At 40.6% G+C, this 10,515-nt stretch overlaps 1 protein-coding gene across 4 annotated transcripts; it reads right to left on the bottom strand.

Annotated features, from left to right (window-relative positions):
- Window positions 1-415: 415 nt before the first annotated feature.
- LOC103979750 (protein indeterminate-domain 5, chloroplastic) lies at window positions 416-4,407 on the bottom strand. Of its 4 annotated transcripts, none has more exons than XM_065086812.1 (6): window positions 4,169-4,407; window positions 4,022-4,080; window positions 3,883-3,935; window positions 3,556-3,793; window positions 2,809-3,205; window positions 416-1,757 (listed from the first exon to the last, which is right to left on the bottom strand). In XM_065086812.1, the coding sequence occupies exons 4-6, from the start codon at window positions 3,740-3,742 to the stop codon at window positions 653-655; spliced, it is 1,689 nt and encodes a 562-aa protein (XP_064942884.1). In that variant the 5' UTR covers window positions 3,743-3,793; window positions 3,883-3,935; window positions 4,022-4,080; window positions 4,169-4,407; the 3' UTR covers window positions 416-652. The 4 variants fall into 4 exon arrangements, with proteins under 4 accessions (XP_064942884.1, XP_064942825.1, XP_064942784.1 ...); XM_065086753.1 differs by having other exon boundaries at window positions 4,189-4,407; XM_065086712.1 differs by having other exon boundaries at window positions 4,205-4,407.
- Window positions 4,408-10,515: the final 6,108 nt, after the last annotated feature.

Here is a 10,515-nt window from a genome sequence, read left to right as displayed (position 1 = left end):
TGCAATCATCAGGTGTACAAAGCATGTGAACCGAGCCAGCTTGCAGTATGTATGTGTTCCAATGAAGTACGTGAAGTGAGAGTACACTGTTCTTCACGTGATCATACAGGCAGCCTCACGTGAACGATATCGGACGAAAACGCATCCAATATGCGGAGCTCTACATGTATGTATGTATAGATACATACATATATGTCGGTGGATTCGTTATGATATCACTCAAATATAATATAGAAACATAAGAGACATTCTTCACGTAACAGCTGCATGCCATATCAAGTCAAACTCCATCTCTCTCTCTCTCTCTCGTCTCTCATTGACTCAACACATGCATGCATGCATGCATGAGCACAAAGAACCACGTCGACAAGCGCGTGGTGCATGCAGCAGCATATCGATATGTTTGATTACCATGTTCAGAAAAAAGAGCAGACTTATTATTAGAAGAACGGAAGAAGTAAAGCGGTCAACAGCAGAAGAAAGAAAGAAAGAAAGGAAGGAAGATATCCTCGACTGAGTCGTCGTCTTCAACTAATACATGCATGCGACTACAAGACAAAGCTTGATAGATCCTACTATATTATCGCACCTAACAAGCTCAATTGGCTACATACCTCTACTGAGTTCTCCTACATCGATCTCTCGCAGGCTCTTACTGCAGTCTTCCACCACCAAAGGATCGAGTAGAGGATCCCGATTTCATCTCCGAGTGATCCATAGAGCTCGTCGTGTCGATGCCGAGATGGTGCTGTTCCCTCTGCGGAATTCCTCCCACCATGCTTCTCATCATGCCGCCAACCCCGAGAAAGTCTCTCGTGAGTCTGTCGGATCCTCCGAAGCCGCCCATCGACAGGTTGCGGTGCAGCTTGTTCTCCCCCATGCCGTCCAATCCTTGGTTGAAGCCACCGAACACCCCGCCGTTCCCGTTGGCAAGCGAGTTCATGATGTCTTGGAAGTGGTTCTCGTTTCCTACGCCAGTTCTGGAGATCTCTCTACCACCTCCACCACCACCACCGGAGAAGGAGGCGGTGAGACCTCTGAGCATCGAGCTTCCGCTGCCACCACTGGATGTGGCACCCATTTGGGCAGCCTTCTGAAGCAGTGCGGTGGCTGACATCTGAGGTACTACTGATTCAGCGTGCACAGAGGGGTTATACAGAGAAGACATGGTGGTGTCAGTGTGATTGCTCATTAGGTCTCCAGCGAACAGCGACATGGCCTCAGTACCTCCACCTGCGTTGCTGAATTGGTCGGGGCCCAGGAGATGGCCGCTTTGGCCGCCAGCGTCGCTGCCATTGTTCATGGTACTCGAGCTACCGGTGTTAGAGAAGAAGCCAAGATTGAAAAGATTCGCGGCGGCAGCAGCAGAGGAGGAGGAGGAGGCGTTGGCGTTTGTTTGGAGATCTGGGAGCTGCATCATCCCGTGGAAGGGCTTGAGCAACTGCGGGTGTTCGCCGAAGCCTTGGTTCGGCCCACCACCGAGGAAGAAAGGGGATGAGTGGGCCAGCTGATGGGGCTGCCGGAAGGAGGCGGCGTTGAGGTGATCAAACTGGCCGGTGCCGCTGCTTCCCCTCAGTTGGAGGAGGTCGGCGGAAGGCTGAGCTTGGTCCTGCAAGGAGGAGAGCTGCGGGAGCCCCAGGTTCATGCCTCTGCCTCCATACAAGTGGCTGCCGATGGTGTTTATGCCGCCTGGAAGCCTCGCGCTTTCCTGTGCCAATGCATCGCAGAAGGCTCTGTGGGTGATGAAGCTGTCTCTCCTGCATCCATTTTGAGCATTAACCCGTCAAGATTTCAGTTTCATTGAATCGAAGAAGACAACAATACTCGGAAGAACACTGTGTTCTGACAGAATAACAGAGGGCGACGCAGATTATGAGCTTTCTCAGCAAGAAATAAAGGGAATCAAGATTAGTACTTGGGTTCTATGAATGTTCATCTAAAGTTTATTCTGATAAAGCATACAGACAAGCTTCTTCACCACGTCCGATGCAGGTGCCGGTCAGTTCTTTTACCAAACCATCCATGATATTAAAAGGTACAGAGGCAAGAGAGTTCAATTCCTGTGAGGCATTAAAATAAGGGCCGAAGAATGAAGCCTCCTTGAAGCTGGAAAAGGTCAGTGTATGACCATCCATTATTAGGACTGACTCATCAATCAATGCAACGAGGGAGATTTTGCAGCGAATACGAATACCAACAAGAGCATGCATGAATGAGCTCTCCTCTTGCATCAATGCAAGTCCCAGACTTCATGCACTCCCTCATGGATTCCGAGGCAAGAATGTTACCAGAAGAATGAAAGCTACAAATCATCAGTAAACCATCTCTACCAACTCATTTAAACACAGGTTGAGAGCACTCGGTTTCCAATCGCTATGCATCACAACCCAAAGGAATGCTTGTGAATCGGTGTGGACCTGCAATGCCGAGAGGATGCCCAGTTGCCCACATATCTCCAAATCGCAAGGCAACAAACTATCCTGCTCGGCCTTGCCTTCAAGTCACCACGTGAACACAATGGAGACGGAGAGAGAGAGAGAGAGAGAGAGAGAGAGAGAGAGAGAGAGGCGTTGGTTTCAATGAGAAATTAGATGAGTGTGTTGCTTGGCTGTGATTCACGTGAGAGCAGTTCTGAATCCGAAAACATGTCTAACCCTAACCCTAACTCCACCAACAAGAGGGTGTGTTTGATACCAGTGCAATGTGAAGCAGCAGGCTGCAGTGTGATGACAGCCCAATCATGGGTGGATTGGATGGGTGTAGTGCATCAGAAGGAGATGGGAGATGGGTGCATGCAGGCGGCAGTACCTGGAGAAGAGGGTGCCGCAGTCGCAGCGGTACTCGCGAGTGCCGCAGATCTTGGAATGCGCCTTCCAGTCGGACTGGACGGCGTAGCGCTTGGAGCACTTGTCGCACTTCCACTTCTTCTCGCCGTGCTTGCGGCAGAAGTGCTTCTTGATGCCGGTGAGGTCGCCGAGGGCCCGCGACGGGTCGTGGTGGACGCAGGTCGGCTCGGGGCAGAGGTACACCCGGCGGCGGACCTCGTTGGGGTTCTTCTGCTTCAGCTTCCACGGCAGGTTGTGGCCGCGCCGGTGCAGCTGCAGGTTCTGCTCCCGCTGGAACCCTTTGTTGCACACCTCGCAGATGAAACGGTTGGTGGCCATCAGCGTCTTCGGCGACAGAGCTATCACCTCCGCATCTGGATCTGTAATCATGATGGAACGCATATAAAGGCCGAGGTTTAAAGAAAGTGAGCACTCGCAGAGATGCTGTGCACGAGAACGCATGCTTTTGACTATGGGTTGACTTGGTAACATCAAGAAAAGGGAAGAGGGGAGACCTTTTTCTCGAAACCTAGGTCACCAAATCGAGTTGAGATCCATCATGCATGGATTCTTACCTTTCTTGAAGAAATTAAGAGTTGAAAGAGAGGATAAGGACGCAAGAAAGCATACGTTGATGTTCCAGAAGATGCTTGCTCGATCATACGGAGGTATGATCAAGTCAGCGTCGCTACCAAGAAGGATGTAAAGGAGAAGAGGCTTAGATACTTGCTTGGGTTTCCAGGGAGGTTCCTCTTCTTCTTCGGAGGAGCAGCAGAGTGTGGAGTATTGGCCGAGGAGGCTGTCGCTGTTAGTTCCTGTGGCGGCGGCGGCTGCGGCGGCTGCTGTGGCTGTTGGTGGCTGTGCTGGCCGTCCTCCCTGATTCCGAAGAAATGCGTGGACGACGAAGCGGCTTTCATCTTCTAAACCGGATCAGATGCTAGTCTCGCTCGCTCTTCTTTGTCTGGTATCTGCGAAGGATCAGTAACCAGTCCAAATCAGTGCTGCAGATGGAACACTCACTACCCAACATGGAACAATGGGATTTTGTTGTGTCTACCGCTAAGAATCAATCCGGCCAAGCTCGCCTCAAACCTCAGGCCTCCTTCAGATCTACAGACAAGGAAACAACCAAAGAAGAGGAAGATGAGAGAAAAAACCCAAATAATGGTACAAGAGGAGTGGATCCAGGCACCCACCAGACGACCCTCAATCTCTTGGCTACTGCTCCCCCAAGTCTACTAGAGAACAAAGAAAGCTGGCAAAGTAAACCAACACTTGGCTCAGAAACAAAGCATAAAGAGACATGTAGTGTCTGAGAGAAAGAGAGAGAGGAAGATGAAGACAGCAGAGGAGGAGAAACAACTGCAGCAGGCCCAAACCCAGAAGATGTGATCTATCTTCTCTTTCTCACTCTAGCTTGGGAGGGGAGGAAAGCGCAAGGAAATGAAGGGAGACGGCAGGCAAAGGGCGGCAGCACAGCTAGCCAAGCCGGGAATTCTTTCTTCAGCTGTGTGATATATCTCCGAGTTACTTGTCATACTTTTCCTTCTCTCATCTCGATTCTCATTCTTTTCTGTTCCACTTTTCTCCCTCCCTTCCTCCTCTTATTCCTCACCTCTTTACGCCACAAATAAAAACTCCACCAATAATCTATATCGACAAGGAGAGAGAGAGAGAGAGAGAGAGGGTGTGTGTGTGTGTGTGCGTGTGTGTGTGTGTTGCTGCTGTAGATGGCGTCTGGCTCAGGCAAGTGTGTCGGTATGCGGCAAGGATTGGGGCCCATAGACCCCCATAGCCCTTACCCTCTCCATTTGGTCTCTTCCTCTCGGCACGAGACAAAAGCCAACCGCTCGTCTCAACCTTCTTTTACCCCAACGGCGGTGACTGGAAACACTCGAGTGACGTCCTCTCATCTCCATCACCGACTGTAATGGTGGTGGAGTAGGACGCTTGAATTGAATCACACCACACCCCCCCCCCCCTCTCTCTCTCTCTCTCTCTCTCTGTGTTGCTGCTTGCTAGGTTTGTGTTGCTTCAGTGTAAGAATAATCAAGACAACACACGGTTGGGAGTACGAGAACTATCCATGGAAAAGTGACATCAAGTTTGGACTAAAAGAAGATAAAGATGTGCATGAAATCTCTGAAATATGATGGATGACTTGGCATCTGACGCGTGAGATGATATGCTGTCTTCCAATTTGCAGTATAGAATATGCACTACAGAGAGACTGGCATACGCAAGTGCATAGACTATGCAGCAAGCCACACTTCATTTACTCTGCAGTGTGAGCTGAAGAACTGTTCTAGTGATGAACTGAAGGCATATATATATATATATGTGTGTGTGTGATGTGAGATAAAAGAAATCTTACAGCATTTCCAATTTTTATTCCAGTAGATTCTATGCTTGAATACAATTCCAAGTGTTAGGCAAGAAGGATAGATATATGCCTGTTAAGATGTTAACAATTATATATTAATGTTGACTTTGACTTATCTTGAGGCCACAAGCCAAGGTATACAACTTACTAAACAAGCTCAAAGTATTGCAACTTAGGATTAAAAGAGAGCACAGTTGCTATCACTTATTGCAAATCTCCTCTCAATCAAAGAAAACATGTAGATCATTGGAAAAAGCTTTCTTGCTTACATGCCTAATAAACCTATCCATGTTAATGTAGGATGATTGAAATGAATAGCTAACACAAGATTCATTGGCTCACCCTCAATTATCTAACAAGAATCCATATGTATGGCTGACTAGACTTGATTGATACATAAGATTTTTTTTTGGGGGTATATTTTCTTTCCATCTTTGAATGAGTCTCACATGAGAGAGCATCTGGTCACAATCTAAACCCTAAATAGTTGATAGCAAATATGATGTTGAATAACTAGCAAGACCACAAAGAGATGTGGAAAATTCAGTGTGTGGATGTTACCAACAACACCTTCTCCGGAGAAGCTTTTCTGTAGGACTGATTGCATTTCAATGCATAAATATGAAAAAAAAGAAAGAAGAAAAATGTTTCTTGTAAGATAATAGAAAATGGAATTCTAGAGCTGCTTGGGAGTACTACTGTCTACAAAACCCTAATTTTGCAAGAACATGTTTCTGGTCCCAACATGTAAATATTCCCTGATGGAGAAGTATCACCAGCCTATGCCAACACCTTGCTACAGGGTTGCAAGGCATATATATATAAGCTGTGTGCATGAGTTCCTCACATATCTAGGAAAACACATCATGGAAAGCCGACAACAGTGACTTGTACCAAACACATCATCGATTGGGTTAGGCTCTCAAACTGAACTGAAGAAGAAGAAGAAGAAGAAGAAGAAGAAGGAAGAGGAGGAAAACATTTCTGGTGCCCTGATAAGAGGAGAGAGTAACACTGAAGGTACGGAAATCCATGCAGTATGAAAATGGAGAATATACTGAGCAAGAGATTGTGTGCTGACACCAAACCAACAATGTTTGGTGCTGTGTGTGTGTATGATAGCGAGTAGAAGGCAGGCATACATCTGTCGTCACAGCTACTGCCATGTACTGTATGCAAAACAGCAACAAAGCTGGAAGGATGACAAGAAGAAGAAAGTGACTACATAGGTTTGGGTCTCGATGCAAAGTTACTTTGTGGGTTCTCTTTCCTAAATTGTCAACCTCATGGGGTGTTCCTTTAGCTTCTGCTGCAGGAGCTGCCCTCGTCCATGGTGGATCAGCCACAGAGAAAGGTACCAAAACGAAAATAAATATATGTGGAAGCATGATTAAAAGATGAAGGATGCTTCCATCACATCCTTATCACGCATGAGAAAGTTAGGTGGAGGTGACCATCAAGTTTTAAGAATGTAATTTGTAGATGGTTCAATGTCGAGAAAAGATCCATGTAATTCACGATTAATATGTTGTTATTATTGTTGTTATTGTTATTGTATCTAATCTGACTAAAAAGACCAATAATTCTTATGCTTTTCAACCAAATAGTACTTTTTTTTTTGTCATGTATTTTAGATAGAAATACTAATAAGAAATATAAATTTTGTGTGATTCAAAGAAAAAGGCAGAAGCAAAAGAGTTACTTTCGAGTCGTCGAATAATATATATATATATATATATATATATATATATATATATATATATATATATATATATATATATATCTCGTAACGAAAGAATCTTTGGCTCTAATACCATGTCATTTTTTATTTGTCGAAAGCGAGATTTGGATGGAGAAAGGCAAGAAATGCTTGGCAAGTGTAGAACAATGCGGGCCTTGATTTGTTCTTCTCTCTGCAACTCATGCATCAAAATGTTAGGACAGGAGAAGCTCATCCCGCAGCTAAAGTTGGTGCCGACAAGGACTCAACAGCCCTCCTTTGTCTCCAACTTGTGTTCTTCTCGTTCTATATATATTTTTTTTTGTTAGAATATATTTATTTCAATAGATAAAAAATAAATATACATCGATTCCGCAACTTCAAACAATCATTCACCAAAAAAGAATCAGATTTCACGATCAAAGATGCTCCAAAATGTATATGATGACTATCTATTTACGACAAGTTTAATCGAAAAAAAATACTTTTAGTGTTTTTAAGTACATTTATTGCGAAATACAAAATATCTTTTTTTTTTCTCCAAAATTTAAAGCTTAAACATCGAAAAAATTACATGACATGGTTACTAAACCAATAATAAAATAGCTAAAAGGAAAAAAAGGAGAAAAATAACTGTTAATTCCATCATTAAGCAAACCTTTGGGTTTTCTCAAGAAGAAGAAAAAGGAAGAGTCTTTTCTTGTGGGGTCTCAATGGGACATAGAGATGCCGTAGAGATAAAGACACATCAATTGGCGATACTTGGCATTATTTAGCTCGTAGAATCGTGCCTCGTGTGAATCAAGATTCGCTTACAAAGTTGTCTTTTTTATTTTTATTATTTTATTTTCTCCACATGTGTCAATAATTACACCAAACATCATGTTCTCATGTTCATGTATGAAATATATATTTTTTCCCCCCACCCTTAATTTATGGTGTCATTGTAACATATTTGGAATAATTCGCATCCACATATTAAGTCCACATTAGATTCCTAATTCATATCTAAAATATGGGTCTCATGATAATATATCAAATTCTTTTATCAAAGGTTAAGGATTCGAAAACTCGTTCGGTGTTGACTAATTGATAATTTATCGTAATGTTTTGAGCTCAAATCTCACTTTCCTCACTTACCCTTTGTAAAAAAAAAAATTATTTATTATTATTATTATTAAAAGGAAAGGAAAATTTGTGAAAAAGGAAATCGATTTATAAAATGAAAAGGGAAAAAAGTGATTTTGCAACTTTAGAAAAGAAAAAGAAGGGATATTAATAAAAGAAAATGAAAATAATAGTATGATAACTAAATATAGAATCATTATCTCATGCACTTTCTTTTTATTTGGTTTAAGTTTTTTTAAGATTAATAATCATATAATTAATTTTTAGGTTATGATCTTGTCATCTCATCATCAGCCATTAACCTGTCTAGCATTTAACCAAATCTTGGCAATACAATAAAGAAAACATGATTAATTTGTCCAAAAACTTACAAACCTAAAAATCCAAATTAATCGAATAAATTATAGATAAGACGTCCACAACTATCCAAAAATGATGTGAATTTAAGATTAATGACGAGGAGTCCGAGTCAAAATAATAATTTAGTCTAAAAATTTAAAATTATTATATCTTCACATGATATGATACATCTTATTTCATGTCGTGATCTTTAAGTCATAAATAAATCTCATATATATATCATCCGAGTCTTTCGATACGTAACTATTAATCTTCACTCTTTCACCACTTATCGTGAAATCTGTCTAATCTTTCATATCATAGTCAAATTTTGATCGATTTTGTGAAGATATGGTCAATGTGAGGCATCCGATGATTCAAAGCAATGCAATCGGCACATCATAATTTGAGGTGACGTTGATGATGTGAATCTCCATCTACTTGACCAACTTAGATCTTCTATAAGCATGTCGATTAGTTTTTGTTCTCTCTCTCTCTCTCTCTCTCTCTCTCTCTCTCTCTCCCTATATATAAATATATATATATATATATGGGTACAAAAGACATTTTACTTGGTGTAATTTCATGATTCGTCTAATGGCTGCTAATGAAAGCCATCGAAAGTTGAATGTGTACAAAATATTCATCAAATTTGTCGGTGATAGAGCGATAAACAATAGGCAGAGAATTGTCGTTCGAATTCTTTGATGTCACTTCAAAGTTGACTGAGCTCGGAAGCTCATTTGAAATGAGGACTTGGGGAAAAGAATGGTGTGTCTATTTGATCCTCCTCGACACCTATGACTAATTCATGAATCCATCATCATGAGGTCATGACTAAGGTGGTTTACATTTCCATCTTTACAAAGTCTAAGCAACATTATTTATTAAATGCATCGTTTTCGTGGGGATGAAGGAATAAATGAGATATTTTTTATTATTCGTGTGATTATAAGGTAAGAACAAGTAGATCGCTCTTGTTTATATATACATATTTTGTACTCATTATCGTCCTTTTCATATATATACATATTTTAGAATTAAATCTAATCTTTATAATTTCAACATTCCAATATTAACCATTAAACTAATTTTGTATCTAATTTTTAATATATATATATATATTAAAAAATAAATAATATTTGTAATATTATTATGATATATAAATTTTATAAATATTATTATTATTTATAAAATTTAAGATTATTAATTAATTTTGATAATATTTTTATTTATTTTTTAAAAAAATAATTATGTAAAAGAATATGAAGAAGTCACAAGTTTTTCACCTCAAACGAGAGTTCCTCGTCCTCACCCCTCGTCCTCGCTCTCTTCTCGTCCCACCACGGTGATATCCATATTATTTATATAAATAATAAATTTTTATTAAGCATTCATTCTTCATGGACTATGATTAACATCTTTTTGTTGGATTGAAAATTACATAAAATATTATTTAAAAATATCTTAATATTTATTGATATCACAAGTGATTGCTTGTTCCATGTGAAAAAACAAATCCATTAATGTAAAAATTTTGACAAAAGCATCCAACTTCTAAAAAACATTTTGGAGGTATAACAGTGAGACTCTTTCAACTTTCAAGTCAATTAGATATTCTAAATAGAATGTATTAAAAAAGAGTAGAGTATACCTCCTAAATATTTATCCATAGAAAAAGGATTCGAATCGTATACGATTAAAAAAATATTATTTGAGTTGAATCTACATCGATAACATGGACGATATTAGTGTAGTATTGTTATGATTTGCATAATTAGAGTTTTAAAGATAATTAACAATCAAATGATAGTGCTTGACAAAGGCTATCTATAAAAATATATATTTTTATGTTTCATATATGTATTTTTATAATAAAAACTTAAAAGCCTTTCTTTCTCTGCCTAAAAGATGAGTTGGTTTAGGCATACCCAAACGAACAAACAAATAAAGAAAGAACAAGAATTATCGAGACAAATATAAAAGAGAGCATCTACACACTCCCAAATCTCCAAATGGGGCAACTCAACTTCTTAGTGGTTTCATTCCTCTCTCTCTCTCTCTCTCTCTCTCTCTCTCTCTCTTGAATATATATATTAATGGGGGCCAATTGGTACGGA

This window comes from Musa acuminata, chromosome BXJ1-1 (assembly GCF_036884655.1).
Source record: "Musa acuminata AAA Group cultivar baxijiao chromosome BXJ1-1, Cavendish_Baxijiao_AAA, whole genome shotgun sequence".
In the NCBI taxonomy this organism is placed as follows: Eukaryota; Viridiplantae; Streptophyta; class Magnoliopsida; order Zingiberales; family Musaceae; genus Musa; species Musa acuminata.
This window is presented reverse-complemented; position numbering and strand designations above follow the sequence as displayed.